Source organism: Dendroctonus ponderosae, unplaced genomic scaffold, assembly GCF_020466585.1.
Source record: "Dendroctonus ponderosae isolate FM_Combo_2020 unplaced genomic scaffold, Dpon_F_20191213v2 Dpon_F_20191213_1, whole genome shotgun sequence".
In the NCBI taxonomy this organism is placed as follows: Eukaryota; Metazoa; Arthropoda; class Insecta; order Coleoptera; family Curculionidae; genus Dendroctonus; species Dendroctonus ponderosae.
In genome coordinates, this window is record NW_026017110.1 from 45320986 (window position 1) to 45342252 (window position 21267).

General features: G+C 39.6%; 2 protein-coding genes across 3 annotated transcripts; one reads left to right on the forward strand and one right to left on the reverse strand.

Moving 5' to 3' along the window:
* Positions 1-2982: 2982 nt before the first annotated feature.
* On the reverse strand, positions 2983-8844 carry LOC109535309 (tetra-peptide repeat homeobox protein 1). Its single transcript, XM_019901195.2, has 6 exons — positions 8701-8844; positions 8539-8644; positions 4120-4284; positions 3646-3921; positions 3200-3586; positions 2983-3141 (listed from the first exon to the last, which is right to left on the reverse strand). The coding sequence occupies exons 1-6, from the start codon at positions 8713-8715 to the stop codon at positions 3113-3115; spliced, it is 978 nt and encodes a 325-aa protein (XP_019756754.1). The 5' UTR covers positions 8716-8844; the 3' UTR covers positions 2983-3112.
* Positions 8845-10581: 1737 nt separating this feature from the next.
* LOC109535311 (zinc finger protein 512B) lies at positions 10582-16757 on the forward strand. Of its 2 annotated transcripts, none has more exons than XM_048669131.1 (5): positions 10582-10722; positions 10810-10927; positions 10983-11099; positions 16205-16411; positions 16472-16757. In XM_048669131.1, the coding sequence occupies exons 1-5, from the start codon at positions 10711-10713 to the stop codon at positions 16645-16647; spliced, it is 630 nt and encodes a 209-aa protein (XP_048525088.1). In that variant the 5' UTR covers positions 10582-10710; the 3' UTR covers positions 16648-16757. The 2 variants fall into 2 exon arrangements, with proteins under 2 accessions (XP_048525088.1, XP_019756756.2); XM_019901197.2 differs by having other exon boundaries at positions 10585-10722; positions 16196-16411.
* The last annotated feature ends 4510 nt before the right edge of the window (positions 16758-21267 follow it).

Here is a 21267-nt window from a genome sequence, read left to right on the forward strand (position 1 = left end):
CTTACTTTTCTGCTGCGGGCACGCAAAATTTATATTCAACCAATTTGGAATATACCGTAGATATACATTCATGTATATTTCCGGAATATTTGTTTTGAACACACTAGGTATATTCACCTGCACATATACACAATATGTACATACTTGGCATGTTCATCTGCACATATACCCAATATGTGCATACCTAGGATATACTTTTTATAAACTTTGATGAATATACATGCATGTATATTCCACGAACATTCATGTTAGGATGCCATGATTGAAATGGCAGAACATAAACAAGTAAACCTGGTGTGAATTGCGTCACACATGGAGTTCGCCGGGAACTAGCAGGTCGAAGCATTGGGTAGGCGCGGATCTTTTAGAGCCCAATAACTGCCGAACCTCACATAGGGTTAAGTAGCAGTTAGGTAGCAAGCGCATTTAACGACTGGACTCTTAAAAGTACCACAGAGTCGTGGAGACAGGCGAAATAGTATAGACAAGCGAAAAAGTTGATTGGAATGTCAGGCGTCCAAATGGCTGATGTCAAGGAGTCGCTGGGCCCTGAGAACTTTGGTTGGGGTCATGACAGGCCACTGCAGTTTGAACAGACTCCTACACCTACTTGGAATCGGTGATAGCCCCGTATGATGACAATGTGGGACGGCAGAGGAAACATCGTCCGCCTTGGACATTATTTATTTCAGACAAATTTTACAAATTTCTTACTGCTAACTTATCTACGAGTCTTAATTCTAACATCTTTAGAGCCTTTTACACTCTGTGCATGCTGACATCCCTGACTTAACTTACCTTAATCTACCTTAATCTACCTTAACCTAATGTGGGCACATTACCCCTATGTTTAGACCTAAATCTAATACAGCTTCTCTTGTTACCTAAACTAACTTACAGCTAGTCCTGGTCACATCGTATCACCCTCTTGGAGTATGCTACCACTGGTAGGCCATTAGGAGGGGCGTGCTTGTGGCCTACACACTCGCTTGCACGGAACTGTTTTCTCTAGAGTAGAGACGGATTCTCGCCTTGGTAAGAAAGACGGGACGCCTAGGTGGTGAAAGGCGGGACGCCTGGGTGGTGTAGTGTTGTTGCTGCTTTAAGCCTGGCATACATTTGGCATACATTTGATCAAATGTATGCCAAGGCTTAAAGCAGCAACAACGCTACACATTAAAACTGATAATGGTGGAAAAATACACCGAAACGTATTTTAATTGATAAATAGAGACAATAAATGACTGAAACCTAGGAATTGATTTTGATTTGGAATTAAAACACAGTCAGGAAAGTATATACAAAAATGGCAATGTCATAGCAAATCTTAGGTTACTGAGTTTTTCCTCCGATTTATTAATTCCTCTGTCTTCCGAGTGGATGTTTTTTAAAATATCTTCCAGCACCAGTGTAAACAGTTTGGGTAACAAAATGTTCCCTTGCCTAACGCCTATTTGAATCAGGATTTCCCCATCTATTTAGAATTAGAATAGTTCATACAGTGTCTTCCTGTAAAAAAATCAATATTTTTTTTGTACTCTCTAAGTGGCCCCTATACACCCTAAAAAGGAATGACGCCAATTTTTAATCACCCTGTATGAGGAGGCAACTGCAAAACTAAATACCCATTCTTAAACAGATCGATTCAAGATGGAAAAAGGCATCCGACAGAAGGACAGAATTTCTCCCAAACTTTTCTCCATTCCGCTGAAACATATATTTAAAAAGATTAACTTGGCCGATAAAGGCGTAACAGTGAATGTTGAAAACTACACCACCACGTTTTGCAGACGATATCGTGGTGATCTCAGCCGGACTAGATGAGACAAATAAAATGGTCTCAGATATCCCATACCCCATTCATGGCGAATCTTCGTCCCCAGCTGTAACCTAATAATAGAAGCACCAGGAATTCAATTCGTAACAGCTTACAAATATCTGCGACGTGAGATCTGTTTGGGCAGAGACAATCAGACCTGTGAACTAAATAGAAGGATAGGACTGACTTGGGCTGCCTTTGGAAAGCTGAGACATGCATTCAAATCAGATATACCTGTATGCTTCAAACGAAAAGTGTACGAGTGCATCTTCTCGCTATTGACGTCTGGTTCGGACACACCAACATTAACATAAGAATAACTCAACAAGTCCTGGAGAGGCCGATGTTGGCACCGACACTGCGAGATTAAATACATATCAAGAACTACACAGAAGAACAAATGTTACAGACTACAATAGAAAGAGTCACGCACTTTACTGCTGCAATAGAACTTGGCTGGCGACGTAGCAAAATTTTAAAGAAAATAGAGGGACGAAGATAATACTGGAGTGCCGCCCCGGAGACAAAGCACACAGGAACAAAGGACGACCGCCGACTCGATGGACGGACGATTTGAAAATAATTTTTACAAATTGAACCCAAGATGCCCAATACCAAGCAAAATTGTTTAGGTTAAGAGAGGATTGTGTCCTACAATGGACGCGATGATGACTATATGATGATGATGAACGAACATGAGTATCCATCTCTCCACTAAACCTAATAATATAAATATTGACATAAAAACAGAAACACTTGACTCAGAGATCAAACACCAAAAAACCTTAACAGATGGAGCATGGAAAATTCGAAAATCCATAACATATTAGCAGATGCCTGGGATTATTTGGAAACATCTTCAAAAGAAGTTGTTGGGAAAACAACAGTTACAAAACACCAAAATTTAGCAAAACGGTGAAATGAAAGCAATGGAAAATTAAAATACTAAGAAGCATTTCCAGACTACAAGAATGACGATCACAATTCATAAAAACCACAAAAATGCGTGAAGATACGAAATAGAATAAAAAACAAAATCTGGCTAATAAAGCAACACTGGCAAACAATCCCACAAACATGAGGCTGTTTTATACAGAGCTTAAAAAGGAGTGTGGATAATGACAAGTTTTTCTTAACTCTACAAACATTAATTTTAAAAAGCGTACACCAAAACAATTTATTTGCTGTTCATACATAGGTGAGGTAACTATATCACTATGAGACTTCTTCGTTTATTACAACAAACATTAGATATTTACAATCAGTCACTTTAAAGATACAGCACTGATGAAACTATCCCTTGAGTCCGCCGTGTTTCCCGCCTGAAAATCGTCATTATTATCATCACTGTAGTGAACTAGTTCAGCTTCAACAGCCTACCTAGAAGCAGTCCATTTCCAAGTCGAGCATCACCAATGCCACCGCCCACCACTCCAACTCCTCCATGAGCCGAAGAGAGTCCCAGTCCTCCATTAAGACCTGAGAGCCCCAGTCCTCCATTAATAGCAGAAAGCCCCAATCCTCCATTGATGGCTGAAACTCCCAAACCTCCATTGATGGCTGAAAGTCCCAAGCCTCCATTGATGGCAGACAGCCCTAAACCTCCATTGATGCCGGACAATCCCAATCCCCCTTGGACAGCAGACACGCCCAATGTACCCACATTTACCGGAGTGGGCACCGCGACAGGTGAAGGTACTGGGACATCTACAGCTACTGGGGAAGATACGGGAACTCCTACAGCTCTGGGACTGTCCACTCCCACAGCTATGATTAAATAAGTGAAAATGACAAACAACATTCTACACTTTTAACTGGTTACTGACCGATGGGCCTGGAAACAGGTACTAGTCTGGGCACATCTATGGGAACAGCCCGTGGAACATCTACAGCGTAGGGAGCTGGTACATCTACATGCACGCGGCGTGGCACGTCAACAGGGCGTGGCACTGATACGGGAATTGGAACAGGGCGCGGTACGTCTATGGGGTGGGGAACTGGAACTGATAAAGGCACGTGGCGATCGACGATGGATGCAGAAGATGATGCAGTGCGAACTACGGGACCCACTCCAATGCCAGTAGTACCAATTATTCCAGTTCCTAAAATTCGACATTTATATTCAATAATTCTGGTCTACTACGAGTATGTTACGAAGTTTTGAGCGCGGTGTTAGAAGTTTGTTGATTAAAGTCGTAACAAAAAAAAACTTGAATGTGCCTCTGGTAGTACCAAGCATTTTTATTTTGTAGTCAGACGTGTATTGAACATATTTATTGGTTGGTGCTAAAAAAACTTACCTAAAGTGCCAAGCCCTGTACCGAGTAGTCCAGTTCCAACCACTCCAGTTCCAACTAGTCCAGATCCGACTAGTCCAGTACCAACTACTCCACTGCCAACTATGCCAGTGCCGACTAGTCCATGGCCGACTAGCCCACTGCTTACTAGTCCATTTCGCAGAACAACTAAAAAAATATTTAGTTTTCTTCATACTTGTATTCACTCGCAAATATCGTATATTATAAAATTTTTGGAAATTAACTGAGTAGAGCTTTAACTTCGGGACCCTGAGAGCATGAATTATAATGAAAACTGAGCAAGGCGAGTCGTTGTGGACGGTAGGCAGCTTCTATACACGGGGTTTCACGCATATGGTCTGTTATCCGTAACTTGAACAATGTAGCTAATTTAATTCCGAAAATTGTACTATTTTAATCATGCTAAATCCGTTCTCTACATTTTTTGAAACTGTGGCATCTTTAGTTATTTCGGAAATAAACTGTATTATGAGTAGCTACTATAATAAATTGAAGATGTGAAGTCGTGAACTTCGGATTGTCGTGAAAATGGTGGGAGTTTTACCATTTTTACGATTTAAGAATTTGTCAGGCCCTACTTTTATCCATATTATTCCAAAAAAGATGTCAAGTCTGTCATATAGGCTCTTAGAAAAACGAATGTTTTCCAAATTGTAACTCCCTATATTTTGCACACAAACCTGTTGAGCTTCAAGAAATGGACCACTTTCCATTAAATGTTAACTGAAAATGTATAAGAACAGATTTTTGTAATTAAAAAACACCTTTTACCCTGCAACAGTATCTGGGGTACTCCTGCACCCCACCCTTTAATAAATGGACTGTAATTTTGTTATTCTTGGCAACATGCCACTGTGCGCTCGTGTAGTCTTTTGCATTAACATATCAGTTGTTACCGCCCCTTGAACCATAATTACAGCTTATATATTATGATATTTAAGCTGTGCCATAAGTTTTGTTCTATCCACCCTACAGTCGCCCTGTCAGAAAGTGTCTCCCTTTATCTTCTGCATTGTTTTTTTGGTGCATGCTTACTTCTGGTAGTGTTTTTGGTGTATTGATGTTAAGCAGTGTTTTCGCTATATTGTAGGACGGCTTTTGAAAAGTTACCATTCCTTCATATACAGGAGCAAATTTGTATAACTGGCTACACCTTACCTTCGCCAACAAGTTAAATTACCCCTGAAGCTCAGTTATTTACAAATGAGGCTAATTTGATCTATAACATCAACAGAGTGAGTGTCTGCAAATTGAAGAAGTCTTTCTCAAATGATATCAAAAAAAAGTTTCAAATGGAACAGCTAACTCATTTCGAACTCGTAAAAGAAATATAGTAATTCACCTTCTTGACTGGCGGGGTTTCAACATGGTGGATAATATCGCCACTTTTACCGGCACAGAAATAAGTTCACAGACAGAGCAATATGCAAGATACAAGGGCGTTAAAGCTTCAAAAAAAAGTTGGTATTTTCTCTTTAACTCCTACGTGTTATGAGATATTTATCTCAAATTTTTAACGTAGGCTAATACTTAGAGCCTTTACCCGTAGGTTAGGCGACTGGTTGTGAATATTTACAGGCGGTTCTATTTTTTAGAGGCCTCTTAGCCCCCAAAGTTTTTTATGGTGCGCCACGGACTTCGACCGAACACATTTTTGCATTTATTGTTCAATTTGAGAATGTTCTGACCTCTTGCAGTGTTTTCGTGTCTGTCGTCGTTTTCGAGTTATTTGCACAAATATAAGTCTATGTAGGGTTTCTGGGTGATTTTCTAAGAATTTTTTTATATTTTTTTGTGTCCTTTTGTTGACATTTTTTTGTGAAAGCTTCAAGTGCAAGATGAAGTTAAATTAGGGATGGCTGACGAGATAACTATTTTTTTTTACATTAATTTAAATTATAAAAATGTGAATTTTTCAATTCAAATGAATATTTCAATTTATTATGAAATTAATTTATTTCACAAAAAATGTAAACAAATAGAGGCAATAAAATTATAATAAAATTGATGGAAAATCACCCATATTTATGCAAATAGCTCGAAAACGAAGACAGATGAATACATACACGACACATACTAAAAAACTGCAAGAGATTTGAAAATCCTTAAATTGAACAACAAATTCAAAAATTTGTCCGGTCGAACAAAAAAGTTCACCTTTAGAATTAGTTTGCCTTTGGAAAAAGAAAAGACGCTGTAGATTTTCACAACCAGTCGCTTTACCTACGAGTAAGGGTCTAAACATTAGCCTACTTTAAAACTGTGAGGAAAATATCTTATAAACTGTAGGAGTTAAAGAGGAAATGCCAAAATGTGTTTGAAACTTTAATACCCTGTACTCGACTTGTTTTGAGGTCCTCTACACGCCCCTACTCTGTGTCCATAAGGTTTTGAACCACCCTGTATGTAGGCAAGTAAATAGACAATTACATTTATTTTTGAAAATGGAAACTATGCTCTGAGAAAAATGGGGAGTTTTTCAATTTTAATTTATAATTAATAAATAAGAAATTATTTTTTAAACAATTTCAATGTTATGTGGCAAATTTTACATTTTCTAAGGCACAATATGTATAAAAGTATGTTGCCCATTGCAGAATATGTTGTAATTTGGCTAGTATCGGTAACAACGTTCAAGACCTCTCAGGGTTTTATAATAGGTCTTTTTTCGTAATAAATTTTATGATTATATTATATTTATTGCCATAAGATTCGAATATCTAAAAAACCGTTAAAAATAGAGATAAAACATTCTAGACCATTAAAAGTATTCAGATCCTCTGGAAAATCTCAATTTTATAGTAAAATTCTGCGGGTTTTTGTGAAAGGAAGCGACTTGACTTCTACGGTATAACCTGAAATGCCAATTTAAAAAGTATATTGTAGTCAATCCCCGAAATCAGGGGAATTACGGCGGGACGGCAACATTTGGCAAGCGAGAGAAGAACGGAATTGGCAACATTGGGGCTACTTCACAGCTGGCATATTAGATGGCGCGGTGGTACTGCCGGGCAGTGGCTGGCGTTGTCCAGGGATGATTGGATAATCAGTAGGGATTCTTTGATTTAATGGAGATCGTACAAGGCGTTCATTAAATTGCCTAAATTTGTATCGAGCGCTTTTGTATGTAAGCTTTTACAAAAAATTACTCTAACAATATTTTCGATGCAGGTATTGAGCAATTATTCCAATCGTATCTTTGGAGTTTTTTGAACAGCGAATTAGAGCAGTTTTCAAACACTTCAAAAAATGAAAGTTTTACTCACAGCCAAAAGATGTCCTCCCTTCCGGTATAATTCGTAGAACTGGGCAATATCGCAAAAAGCACAAAGTAAATCTTTTATACAAAAAATATCTCATTAATCGTTCTATCAACACGAAAATTAGCTTTTCAGATATTCCAGGCCATTTCTCTTTTAATCATATTGTGAGAATGACTTAGATGATTCTGGCTTAGAAGAGCTAGTGAACTCGGGAACGAGCGTTCGAGTTCACTATGGTGCCCATTTTGAAAAATTTATACATCTTGCAAAAACTTCGTTAATAGAAGCACTTTTCTCGTATAACCTCCATAAGTATAAAATTTTCAATAAAGTATCTTTGCACGTGAGAAACTGAGGTATTTACTTGGAGCTTTACACAAATACGTAAAATCATGTATTTCAAACCGTTCGGGTTCAAACCGTAAAGCCTAAAACTTGTAAATGTACCGTGAAAAGTAAACTGGAAAAGTTACCTTGAAACGCCTCATTTGGGAAACAAAATTGATTTATCGAACAAGATATCAATTTTCCTCGATTACCTCCAACCGTGTCTGACATATAAGTAGATTTGTTAAAAATTAATCTCAAATTTAAATCTGGCGCTTAAGTTGTGAGGAAATCGCTGAAAGCTTAATGCCTGAAGAAAATGAATAAGTTATTGAAGGGATGTATCCAGAATGTTCCTGGTACTCCAAATAATCTCTCCTCGAGAGTTATAACAGTTAAATCAAACAATTGCTAACGTTGCACATCAACTTTACTTTTTTGGGTTATCCTACTTGTCCTTCTGTACTTTCTCCTACGTTTTTATGTTCCTAATCTTCTCTTGATAATTCAACAGTTCTGATCAGGCCTGATTTAATGCCAGACTATCAGATCTGCCAAGTATTTCTCATACAAGCAGATTCTTACTGCAGATGCGAGATTTCCAAATGGTTTAAAATGCGAACGAATCATTAAATTTTGCAGCCAAAAACAAAACGATTATCATGCAAATGTAATATTTTATTGCTTTGTCAAACATCCCGAAAGTTTCTAAACTTTATAGATAACCAGAGATAATTCAAAAATTAACTAGTTTATTTTAGGAACTTTTCACAAACTCGAATTGAATGAAAGCTAAATAACATTCGCTTACCACCAGAGCCTCCAAGACCTGCATCTCCAAGAATCAGTCCTCTTTTGTCTTGTTTCCTGCCCTCTTCAGTTGCAACGATGGCCAGTAAGGCAAAGAGAAAACAGGCCTTAAAAAAGTTTAAATTTAATCAACCACCTTTTGTCACCGGAAAATATTGCTTACTTGCAATGCCCTCATTGTGTGAACGATATGAGTACAAATTTCTTCTGCGAATGTGCACTTAAAGTATATATTTATATTCACCAAGGTGGTTTCCACCTCCCCCTTTCGATGCTTTTAGTACTGTTGTTGCTTTGTGCGGTTTTTCATTGACATATGGATTAGGTGCAGGCAATTTATTGTTGGCCATATTTTTCAGAAATTTCTCGAAGGTTTTTTAGGCCCGTGAAAGGAACCAAAATTTCCTCTTGACGATTAATGAATTAGTCTAATAAGATACAAATTTCAGAAATATCACACTGGTAAACGTATTTTGAAAATTTTCACGTCACGTTTTTCTTACTGACCTTCCACTTCAGAGATCGATTTTTTAAATATACAGCAGCGTAGATTTCTTAATTTGCCCTTTCATTTGGGTGACTTTTTTGAAGATCGACACAAGTTCTTTTGCTGATTTTTTACACAATCCTAGGTTTATGATAGCTGGTAGAGTTGACCCGACTTTTTCACAGAAAAGTCACTAAAAGCCAAGTTCGAGGAAACTGAAGCCAGAAGGATGAGCGAGATCATTTTTCTGTCAGTGAGAGGAAGGTGTAACGTAACGTCTGGTGTAGTGGGTTTTAATTTAAACTTTATGTTCGACTGATGTATTGTTTCTTTTACATTGAAAATTCGTTCATGCCTTTTGCGAATATGTTCCTGTTTAGGCTTCCGTAGCAGAAATATTCACCGTTCGGTCGCTTCATTTGTGCCAACCACAATTTCCATAAACAAGTAAACAGAAAAAATCCCGTGTGGGTTACAAAATGGTACGGTTATGTATCTGCTTACAGGTGAACTACATTATTTATCCATTTTCAATAAAAATTTGTAATTATATCCTGTTACCCATATACGAACGAAAATCCTTGAGACTGTGCAGGAAAATTATACTGAATGACTGAAAGCAGCGCCTGTTGATTTCAGTTTTCTTGCTTCTACGCCATATCAGTTTACCGGTTTGGGAGTGGAGAGAAAAACTGCAAAAAAATGCCAAGGGGATTTGTTCGAAGAAACGGTATATCGGATCCTGTAAAGGATTATTGATTCAGATCCTGCTATATGACTGACCGGTCGATCGACCGAAGGAGCCCAAATGAGTTTCACATATCCAAAATGAGAATTTTCCGGTATTAATATGACAACTAAATGTTTGTCTTTGATAAGAGGCAGATTGTTTTTTGCACTCATCCCCTAAAACTTAAACCTGGCAAATGTGTAGTTAGTAGTGCAAAATAATACTGTAAAACGTCACATTAAGAACCCTTGAAAATTGAGCTAAAGAATCCCATTCACTTGACAAGGAAACGTTATTCAATAACTGAAAAAACCCGTGCAATCCGTGTCAACCCGTTCCATGTTCCATGCCTGACTAATTCAGAGCCAACGCCCTTCTGTTACGCGCTTGCATACATTTCCCTAATCGCTGCACATTTTTGCGCTTTAATTCATTAAGAAGAATTTAACACTCTTATGAATAGTAAACAATTCATTAACTGAAAGGACGTTTAAAGTTTTCTAACGGCCAAGGCCTAAAGTGATGCAACAGCTGCTCGGGAAGCCTATGAAATTTTCGGAAGAAACCAACAACAAAAATTAGGGTTTGAAATGATGGACATTTTCTAGGAATAAAATAATTGAATAGGGTCGAATGAATTTCGCCCGCGGTTAATTTTCAAATTAACCTGCAAAGGGCAAGACACCTGCAGGGAAGATTTTCCTGCCCAGTACTTGTACTTTAAGTATTTTCTTGCGTCCTTTTAAAGCTAGCCTCTTAAAACAATCTTGAAAGAAGCCGTAATCCGTATTCAAAGTCTAAGACAAAGAACGGAACTATGTAAACTTGAGCTTTGGGTGCCGAGGGTCAGTGGAGAGCGAAGGGGGACAGATCTGGTTATAATAGATAACCTCACCCAAGCTGCTACAGTTGCACCCTAGAGTGTGGATACTAACGACCAGAACATATCATACAAAATGAAAATTCTGGTACGTAGTCAGTATAATAATAATGAACTAGCCTCTTACATGCACTAAACAATGCATTTTTATTTTTTGCTCCTTAATTCATTTCAGATCTGTCTTTGTGTGATAGTAGGCGTGGTTTTGGCTACCGAAAAGCCTGAAGAGAAAAAGCCGAAACCCGTAGAGAAGAAAGTGGACAAGCGTGGATTGCATGGGTTGGGTATCGCAGGTAGGAGTTTTTATATCTGGTTGTTTACTAGTGGATGTGATTTGTTTTTACGCAGGACATGGACTGCTAGGAGGAGTCGGAGGATGGGGTAGTTTGGGTAGCGGATTGGTTCTGGGCGGCGTTGGTCCCGTGGGCTCTATTGGGGGAGTTGGACTTACCTCTGTAGGATCTGGTAAGTCTAAAGCGCCATTCGACGATGTTCAAAAATTAGAACACTTAGACACAATATATTTAATTGCACGCTAATTAATTTTGACTAAAACGTGAGGAAGGACACCTTTGACTTAGGACAGCCAGGTTTCAAGTCGTTTTTCGAACTGTTCGCACCCAGTGTTTTAAATAGAAAAAGTTAAGAAATTATAATATTTTTTGAAAATTACTTTTATATTGGTAGTAATAAACATCTTGCGGCATTCAAGTTACCAAAGGCTCAAAACATTTTAAAATAAATCGGTCACTTCTAACTCCACAAAAGTTATAAGCCCCGAATTTTCCTCTCATTGCTTTACGGAGTCTTTACGTAATTGTATGTGACGCCCCGTTTTCGAGTAAAAAATTAAAATCCCACCGATGCAGTATTCGAGTTGCCACATGCTCGAAATATGTTAAATTCTAAACCTGATAATTTTCAGTTATAATATCACAAAAATCTAAATTTTTTACGCAAATTATTTCGATTGTTATGAGAATTTTTTGTTTGAATTTGAATTTTTGTTTTCTGTTTGGTTAATGAGCTCCTGTTCTTCAACACCTCGTTTAGCCAGAGCCGACCAGCGTACATTGGATGAGAACTATTTTTGCCGAAATTTTGGTTCTCTTAGACATTGTGTTTATTCCCAATGGATAGTTTTCGCCCAATTCCCATTCTGCCAATTTGGATGAACAGTGAGAAAAATTCAGTTTTTTGTAACATTTGGTCTACTGTTCTCTATAAATTTCAAAAATAATCTTACAAGACACCAGTTCGGGTTTGATGAACTTTTCACAATTGAACTTTGCAGTCTACAGCCTCATTATCCCGCCCCGAAAGCGCCAACGAGCTTAAATAAGAACAGTTTTCTTCATAGTAGCTTTGCATTGTTTTACATAAATCTTCCACGGATAGCGATTTCAGTGTATTGTTCTCTGTCCGCACGGAGAAGGGACTGGTTTCTTTCCACATTTCTTGCTTTTCTGATGTCCAAACATTTTAATATGAATCAGTTTCTGTTGATTCAAGAATAGTGAAAAGTCCCGGATATTGATTAAGCTAAAAATTAGGCTTCAATTTTATAATCAATAGCAAAGACAGAAACCCTCTTGACATTCTTGCATGCGCCTCCGCGATTTCGCGAGTGAATAAAATAAAATTTTGCCGTTGCAGTTCGAACTATCACGTGCTCAATATATATTAAAATAAAACGAATACTTTTCAATAAAAAAAATTATCAGCTTCAGTTTTCTCCTTTATTCATAAACAGAGAAGTTATTTTGACATTTTGTTCATCGACGCCCCGTTTTCAGCAAAAAAATTTAAATGGTTGTAAAAAAGCTGCTTTTTTTCAATACAAGTGATGTGAGTCCCAGATTTTTAATACTTTCCAATCTTATAATGGATTGGGAAGAGAAAATAATTTCTCTCTATATTTATCCGTGCAACGTCCAGTGTTCGAGCCAAAAAATAAAAGTATAAAAGTCGAAGAAGTCCACTGTCGGACATATACCTCCCATAGTGTCTACTACCACTCTCGGTCTTGTCGGTCCTGTACCTAGTTTCTCCGGATTCTCTCAATATCATCCGTCCAACTTGTTGGTGGCCTGCCTCCTTTTCTACAGGCTTCCTGCCTTAGTCTCCACTCCAGAATACGCCTTGACTATCGTCCATCCGTTATTCGTGTCAAATGGCCGATTTTTGTCGAAAAACCTTGGCAAGTCTCAACGTTTCCTGTATAACTACAAGGTTCATTTAATCTTCCAAACTGACCCCAGTGCAGACTAATACTCAGTCCTCCACATCTAACCCCTATATTACAGAACGCAAACAGTACAGTTTGCTTCTGAATGCTTCCATGTTGGTGTATTTTATTGTTAAAAAGGTCCAATTTATTGTTAAAAATCCACATTCTTCCATGTAAAATAGTGGAAAAATTTATCTAGATTCAAATTATGAATTATTATTACTTGTGAAGAATCCTTCATAGAATAAGCTTCTTTCTTTAGCAAACCCATATATTTTTGCTGTTTGCGACTCCCAGTAGAAAATGTTCATTTTTATTCTCTATAGGATTTTATCATCCGTGGGAATTTGTACGTTTATTACGAATCTCTGCTGACCATCATCATCATATCATCCCATGCACGTCCACTCCTGAACGTAGGGCTCTTCCGTCTCCACGCTTGCCTGTCTTGAATTATCAGCATCTATCTTTCCATTGCTTTCTAGAGAACCTGTAGACGGTTTGCACTACATTTAGTTCAAGCAACCTTACGCTTGAGGTCAATGGGTATTTTCGGTTCCTTAAGTTTGGTTCCTAACTTCCTTTTGAAGATTTCAGCACTTTTATTTTCTGCCCCAAGCATGATCGTGTGTTCAAGATATACCTAGTTCTCAAAAACCTCGAGAACGTGACTGTTAACAGTCAGAGCGATATGCCTTTGGCTTAAGATTTTCGTTTTGTCGAGGTTGATTTCTAAACTTACAGCCATACCTAGATGCCCGATGCAATTCCCGAATAATTTGATCTAATTAATCCTCGTCGCTACTTATCAATACGATGCAGTCGGTGAATCTAAGGTGGCTAAGGTACCCTTTATCTATGTTAAACCCTCTTTCCTCCCATTCCAAATTTTTAAAGACATGCTCTATCGCGAGAGTAAAGAGTTTGGGGAAATTGAATCGCCCCGGCGTACACATCGCCTAACTGGTATCAAAACGGCTTAAGACGGATACGTCGTCACAAATGTGTTTTTCGGAGGCAAATACATAGTCATTCTCATTTTTCAACGAGCTGTCGGGTCTGTTCCAGGTCCATTTCCTTTGAAGTTGTTTCCCAATGGAAGTATGCATCCAGAACATTTTCTCGCTGTTCAGAAAATTAATCATAGCTTGTCCTCTGACATTTCTCTTCCCAAGAACGAACCTTTCGATGTGTGGGGGGCCAGGGGTATGCTAACAAGCAACGATATTTTATATTTTGAATTCTATTTACTTTAATTATTCTCAATTTTAATAGACTATGGCCCTATTTGGGGTGTAGCATACTTAGTCACAGCTGGTAAAGGTTTTACAATTCTGTGCACCTAAGGAATTACGTATTCGCAAAACCTTGTATTTCCATTATCTTCTAGAACATTTTTCCTCTTTGGTCGATTTTCAACAGCTGCTGTTGAAGCTAAAACGTTATGTAAAAAGATACAAGTAATAGTCGACTTAAAACAAAACAAACACGAACTGATAGAAAAGAATTGTAGTACTACAACTACACAAAATTTCAACCGAAAATCAAATGGCCCTCAGCAGTCAGAATTTATCGAGTTCCAACAACAATGAAATACAAAAACAAAAACAAACTGAAAATCTTGGAAAATTGAATATTGAACCCATTTCCGATTTGATTCCAAACTGTATCTGAGAACACCACTGACAATGGAAGGCGAAAATAAATTCTTAAAGCATGATGATTTTAAAATCCATTTGATCATTTTGATCCATTTTGTCGCTGTACAATAACAAGCAAAAATAACAAAATGATCGCGAAATCACCGGACTGATGAATTGAGCAACTGTTCAATTGCAGAGAAGTAATAGTTGGGTTGAAATCCTATGAATGATTGGGATTGGATAATGCAAAAATGACTGAATTAAGATTGGTGGCATTAATAGATGTAACGCAGATCTGGTTGACCAGTGATATCCAGAGCCAGTAGAGTGTTGCAGAAGAATGGAAAGTTGAAATAACTATGTGTGTACTTGGAACAGCGACCTGCCAAATATTGAAGACAGTCAAATATTTTAGAAACGCTTTTGAATCTACTACGCTGACTTGGAGACGCCACGTAGTAAGTGCGAACCAAACTACTGCTTGCCTGGAAGTTTGAAAGTTTGTTCCGAGGTACGTGTGAGCAAGTTTACACAGGTGTTATTAAACTTGCAGAAACATATAGAAGTATTGTAGAGTGGTAGGTCTTGAAAAGGTTACACTAAAATTGACAAAGACTGCAAGTTTGCTTGGGTGTAAGCCTGCCCTAAGACGCATACCCGTCCAAACATTTTCAAGCATTTTCTTCTGGCAGTGAAAAATCTGAAAAAAACAACAGAACTGGGATAAACGGTCAGATTGGACCTCCTTCTTTGGAAAGAGGTCTAATATAAGTTTCATTAAGAACCAAATGAATGACCTGAGCCATGGTGAACCCCGGGCACTCATCCCGTTTAGGAACCCTTCCAAATTTAATTAAACAGGGCTAGGAAAGTATGCACTTGCAGAACCTAGACGGAAAACCGCAAGAGCCCATAGTAGGAATATTTGTGGCATGCACATGTAATGCCGTTGCAGGGAGTAGACATCTGCTCTTTGGTGAGTCAAAGATGCTGGGCACGTGTGAGCTCCAGCAAAATGTACTCTTTCTCTCTCAAGTAAGGCTTTTAGAATAGCTCCACGACAAAGGCATGTACTAAAACCTTCTCTTCTCTACGTATTGCCAGAAGGAGCCCTTCACAAGACACGAGAGAATTGTATCGCACACCTAGTGGCATCACATAGATACTACAATAATTCGGACACTACAGATCTACTATAAGCACAGCATGCATCGACACTCCCAATAAATCTAAAGGGTAAGATCTGCGACCAATGTATCCTTCGCCGGTGTACATATGATGCGAAAGCCTTAACACTGACAAAACAAACTGCAAAGAAAATCAGAGTAACTCAGTATGCAACGAGCGATCTATTCTGGGATTATCCTAACAAAATCGAGTGCCAAACATTGAAATCCTCAGAAGAAATGGCCTGCAAGATGTCATGGGCTGAATTGAGACATATTCTTAGAAAGAGAAGAAAGACATATTCTTAGAATGACCAAATAATCCAAGCAATGAGAGAAATAAGAGACCCAATGTCAGTAGATTACTTGAGAGACCACCGAAGTACTGATATAAAACTTGAACACTGAGGTCACAGCTAAAGCTATCTCTTAAAGAAACAATAAACAGTTTTAAAATAAGGACAGGCATATCATCAGTCTTGTGATCTCTAACGAGTTTAAAACTTCGTTTATCTATTCCAGTTGCTGCAGCTCCCGTCGTCGAATTAGGCTCCCACGTTCACACTCATACCACAATCACCAGAAACTTGGGAGTACCAGTAGCCACGCCCGTAGGTGTACCAGTTGACAGGCCTGTAGGTGTTCCCGTAGGAGTGGACGTGCCCATTCCAGTCGACCGGCCAATCGCTGTGCCCGTCCACCGGCCCATTGCCGTGCCTGTTGACCGACCTGTTGGGGGTGAGTTAAATAGGGATATCAATCAATGAACAGACATTGACTTGTTCGCTCTGTTTGCAGTTCCAGTAGACAGGCCAGTTCTGCAAGACGTGCCCAGTCCTTATGCTGTAGCCATAGACAGACCCGTGCCAGTGGCCGTACCAGTGCCCCATCCAGTGGGAGTACCCCGCCCAGTTCCCTACGGCGTACCAGCCCCTTATCCAGTGCTGTCCAAACTGCTGCTGTCCCATAAGTGAGAACTGATTTTGCAAACGTTCGTCAAAAGTTTCAATCTTGTACAAATTAAGAAACGTTAATAAATTGACGGATGATTTTTGAAGTGGTTAATAAATCTGCTGTAAATTAATAGTTCCATTCATTGAAACATGACAGTCCCGATCCACAAAGTGGAGATTTTTATCAACGTGTGTTAGGAATGAATACCACAGAAGGCCTAAAGGAAGTCCGATTGGGAACATATTTTTTTTACATCAGCAAGGTAAGGTTTGAATTTAGTGTAGTGGGCTTCCAGAGCAGTTACTTCTCAAAATTTCGTCGTCATCGAACTAGAAAGTTGAAATTCCAGGAATTTAGTGACAAAAGGGGAAATTTAATTGTTATGAAAAATTAGTGAACGGGGAAATTGCGTTGACGCTTGAAAAATTCTTCAACATAAGTTAAATAATAGGTAAGATGGATCCATCGAACCAATCAAGTGTACCCAGCAAACAACCAAGTATATAAAAGTGTCCCATTAAAAAAATGACACCGTTGGGCTTCTTTCTTTGGAGCCAAGCCTTTCAATAAGCCAAGAACAATTAAAAAGCTAAAAAATGATATAATTCGGCACATTAACAAAATTGAACCTTAAATATATCTGAGTGTCATAGTCATAGATCCTTCATTGTCATAGATCATTGATTGTCAAAGATCCTTCACAATCACAATAAAAAATATTGAGATAATTCTCTGAAAAGTTTTTATTTTATTTCCAATTAACATCGTGCGTTTAGGTCGTGGTATCAAAAGTCAACCCTTTGGTCTTGCAGTGATAGCTTTTTTGCTATTGGTCCGCTTTTCGAGATCTACAGCTCATGTTGAAGGCAAAACTTCATAGGCAGCTTAAGAAGATAACTTGATATACAAGGTTCGATGAAAAACTACTCAATTTAAAATTTTCCTCGGAATATCTGATTCCAGCAGGCTTTCAATTAGTCTTTAAATATTTCGTTAGCTGATGGAACCCGGTATATTGGAATTTTATCAGAAGTAGACTGTAAAGTTTCAGCTTAAACATAAACTCGATATTTTGAAAATCGGTTCAAGCAAACAAAATTGATCACTGCAAGGCCAAAACGTAAATGTTTTGAGGCCACTCTGTGCATAATCGACGTCGGCGAAAAATTGAAAAACTTTTTTCGAATTTTTTTTTAGAAGATCTATCTTAATACATGTGGTGTTGAAATACAAAAAAAAACGGTTTCCTGTCCAACTAAGAACACGCGAAATTTTCACCAATTTTGCATTGCTTTATTTGCCAACTTGTAGAAACACTGCAATCAGAAATCAAATCGCTGGCAGCAATTACAAGTGCCAGTTCTAAGGCCAGTTCTAAAGTTGGTCCATATTTTCCACTGTTACATTAATTGTGTAGAACAGTTGATTTTGTTTTATTCCCTTGTGTCTTTAAAGTTCATTTTCAGTCAGTGTAGTTTCTGATTGAATCCCGCTCTGATTCTGATCTGTATTTGTAAAGCTTCAACCTATTCTCCTAATTTTTTCTTATGAAAACTCCCGACCCGCCCGCGTGCGGGTAGTTCAAATAAATCTTCACCACTGCCGGGCGCTTCGGCCGCCCTTAATGAGTTTATGCTGAAGACATCATCAGATATCGCTCTAATTCAAGAACCATATGTCTAGAAGGGGAGAATTGGAGGATTGGGGAACTTCAGAGGACCAATAGTCTACTGCCAATCTGAAGAAAACCCAAGTACATGTATTCTCATATGGAATACAGTTGGAGCTATACCGTTATGGGCACACTGTAGTAGGGACCTTACGTGTATAAAAATAAAACTCAAATCGAAGGTCGCGGACCGAACATTAGTTCTGCCACACGACCAAATAGGACAACCGCCTCCAAGTGAATTGCGCAATTTTGTGGAGCACTGTAAGGCGTCTAAGACCAGAACTGTCATTGGGTGTGACGCAAACGCGCACCACATTTTGTGGGGCAGCAGTGACACCACTAGACGGGGCGAGTCTCTTTTAGAATACCTCACGACCTCGTCACTTGAAGTCTGCAATCAGGGAAATGAACCAACCTTTGTAACAACGGTACGAAGGGAGGTCATAGACATTGCAATCTGCTCAGACCGCACCAGCGAACTGATAAGAGATTGGCATGTGACGGATACACCCAGTTTGTTCGATCATAGATACATACGATTCTACATCGAGTCGGAAGAGGTTCCCCTCTCGGTGTATAGAAATCCGAAAACAACTGATTGGGCCTCATACAAAGAGAACTTTAGCCTACGAATCCGCGTGCCCTCTGAAGTCGAAGAGACAAACGGGGACATTCAAATGGTGGATCCTGGGACTCTCAACGATGAGGGAAACGGTGAGGAAGCTATTTAACAGGGCCAAACGAAACGGGGCTTTCTGGGGTAAATAGAAAACATCCCTGACTACATATGGCAACGCCATCAAAAAATAAAAAAGGGCTTTATAGAGGAAAGAATGCAAGGATATCGAAGATATGCCGAGCTACGCCAGACTCTCTAAAGCACTCTCAAAAAAACCACAACAAAAAGTGGGCTCCCTGATAAAACCGCAAGGAGAATATGCAACAACAGAAGAGGAGTCTCTGGAGCTTGTGCTTAAGACCCACTTTCCTGGATCAATACTGGGAACAGGCTGAGAACAGGAGATACCGGTGATCTACAGGACGCGACAGCGTGCACTGAAAGAGCACTGGACTCTTGCCTCAAGCATCGTAAACCAGTCCAAAGTTAAGTGGGCCATGAGTTCCTTCAGACCATTTAAATCACCGGGAACAGATGGCCTAATGCCAGTTCTGCTACAACAGGGAACAGATTTACTGGTGCCCCTCTTGTGCAAGATGCTCCGGGCCAGCTTGGCCCTGGCATATATACCAATGGAATGGAGAATGGCGAAAGTAGTATTCCTTACAAAACCAGGGCGGGCGACGTATGTCCAGGCCAAATCCTTTCGCCCGATCAGCCTAACATCTTTCTTACTCAAAACACTAGAAAAGCTGATCGACAGACACATCAGGGAAGAGGTTCTTACTAGAAGTCCTCTACACCACAACAAATATGCCTACCGAATGGAAAAATCCTGCGAATCGGCTATCCACGAGTTGGTGCAGACGGCACAAACCTCATTAGAGCGCAAAGAAATTGCTCTGGCGCTTTTCTGGACATAGAGGGAGCCTTTGACAATACCTCTTTTCAGTCAATCGTCGGAGCGGTGAAAAATCGTGGAGTGGAGCCTATAATATGTAAATGGATCGAAAACAAGCTGAGTTGCAGAACGGTTCCTGTCGCACTCCATGAAGTCAGCATGGAAGCACGGGTAGCCGGTGGATGTCCGCAGGGAGGAGTTTTGTCGCCCTTGCTGTGGAGCCTGGTGGTGGGCCGGCTCCTGTCGTCTCTTGAGGGGAAAAGTTTCTACGCAATGGGATATGCGGATGATATCTCCATTGCTATACAAGGAAAGTTTGGAGACATTGTATCATCATTGATGCAGCGGGAGCTAAACATCCCCGAACAATGGTGTAACACGGAAGGGCTGAAAATTAGCCCATCCAAGACATCTATAATCGCTTTCACAAGGAAGAGAGATCTAAGAGCCCTAAGGCAAAGGTCTATATTTGGAAACAATATACACATGTCTGACACTGTCAAATATCTTGGGGCAACCCTGGATAAGAAGCTGTTGTTTACAGAACATGTGGAACAGAAAACAAACAAGGCGATCAGGGCTTTATGGACCTGCAAACGCACTTTTGGAAAAACATGGGGAATTACCGAAGATGGTGTACTGGACGTACGTCACCATTGTGAAACCCATAATCACATATTCCGCCGTCATATGGTGGCATAGAACCAAAATCAGCACATATCGACAGTCCCTGAACAAAGTTCAGAGGCTGGTGTGTCTGGGAATAACTGGAGCAATGTCAACGACGCCGACGGCCGCTATGGAGACACTCCTGTTGCTGGAGCCGTTGCATTTATCCATTGAAGCTGAGGCCCTAAGAAGCGCTTACCGTATGGGTGACGATGTCTTCAGGAAAGCGACGGATTTGGGACACAGTGCGATCTTCAGAAAATGGAAGACAAAGAAAACGAGATTGCTGCGGAACTTGCTAAGGCAGGGACCGAGAAACCACTGACCAACCAAGAAACTCCTTGTGGTATATCTCATGCCCAAGTTAGGGTGGCAGTTGGGCAGTGGATCTTGGAACAACACAGAAAGTACTGGGAGGAGACACCGCGACTCTATATCGCAAAGCAGTTGGTGGGACCTCCACAACCAGTACGTAGAAATGAACTTCTAGGTCTCAGCAGGCAAAAAATAAGGAGGATAGTGGCTTTTTTAACAGGACACGCCCCCTGCAAAAAACACCTCTTCAGGATGGGACTGAGCAATCAACCGACCTGCAGGGGTTGCGAATTAGAGAACGAAACTACTCTGCATGTCATCTGTTGCTGCACGTCATATGCAACAGGTAGACGAAGACTCCTGTGAGGGGATGAAATTCCACCAGACCAGATCATGCGAACTCCCCTCAAGATTCTTCTGGAATTCATTGAATATACAGGGATAATGAGGGAGTAAAATTACGA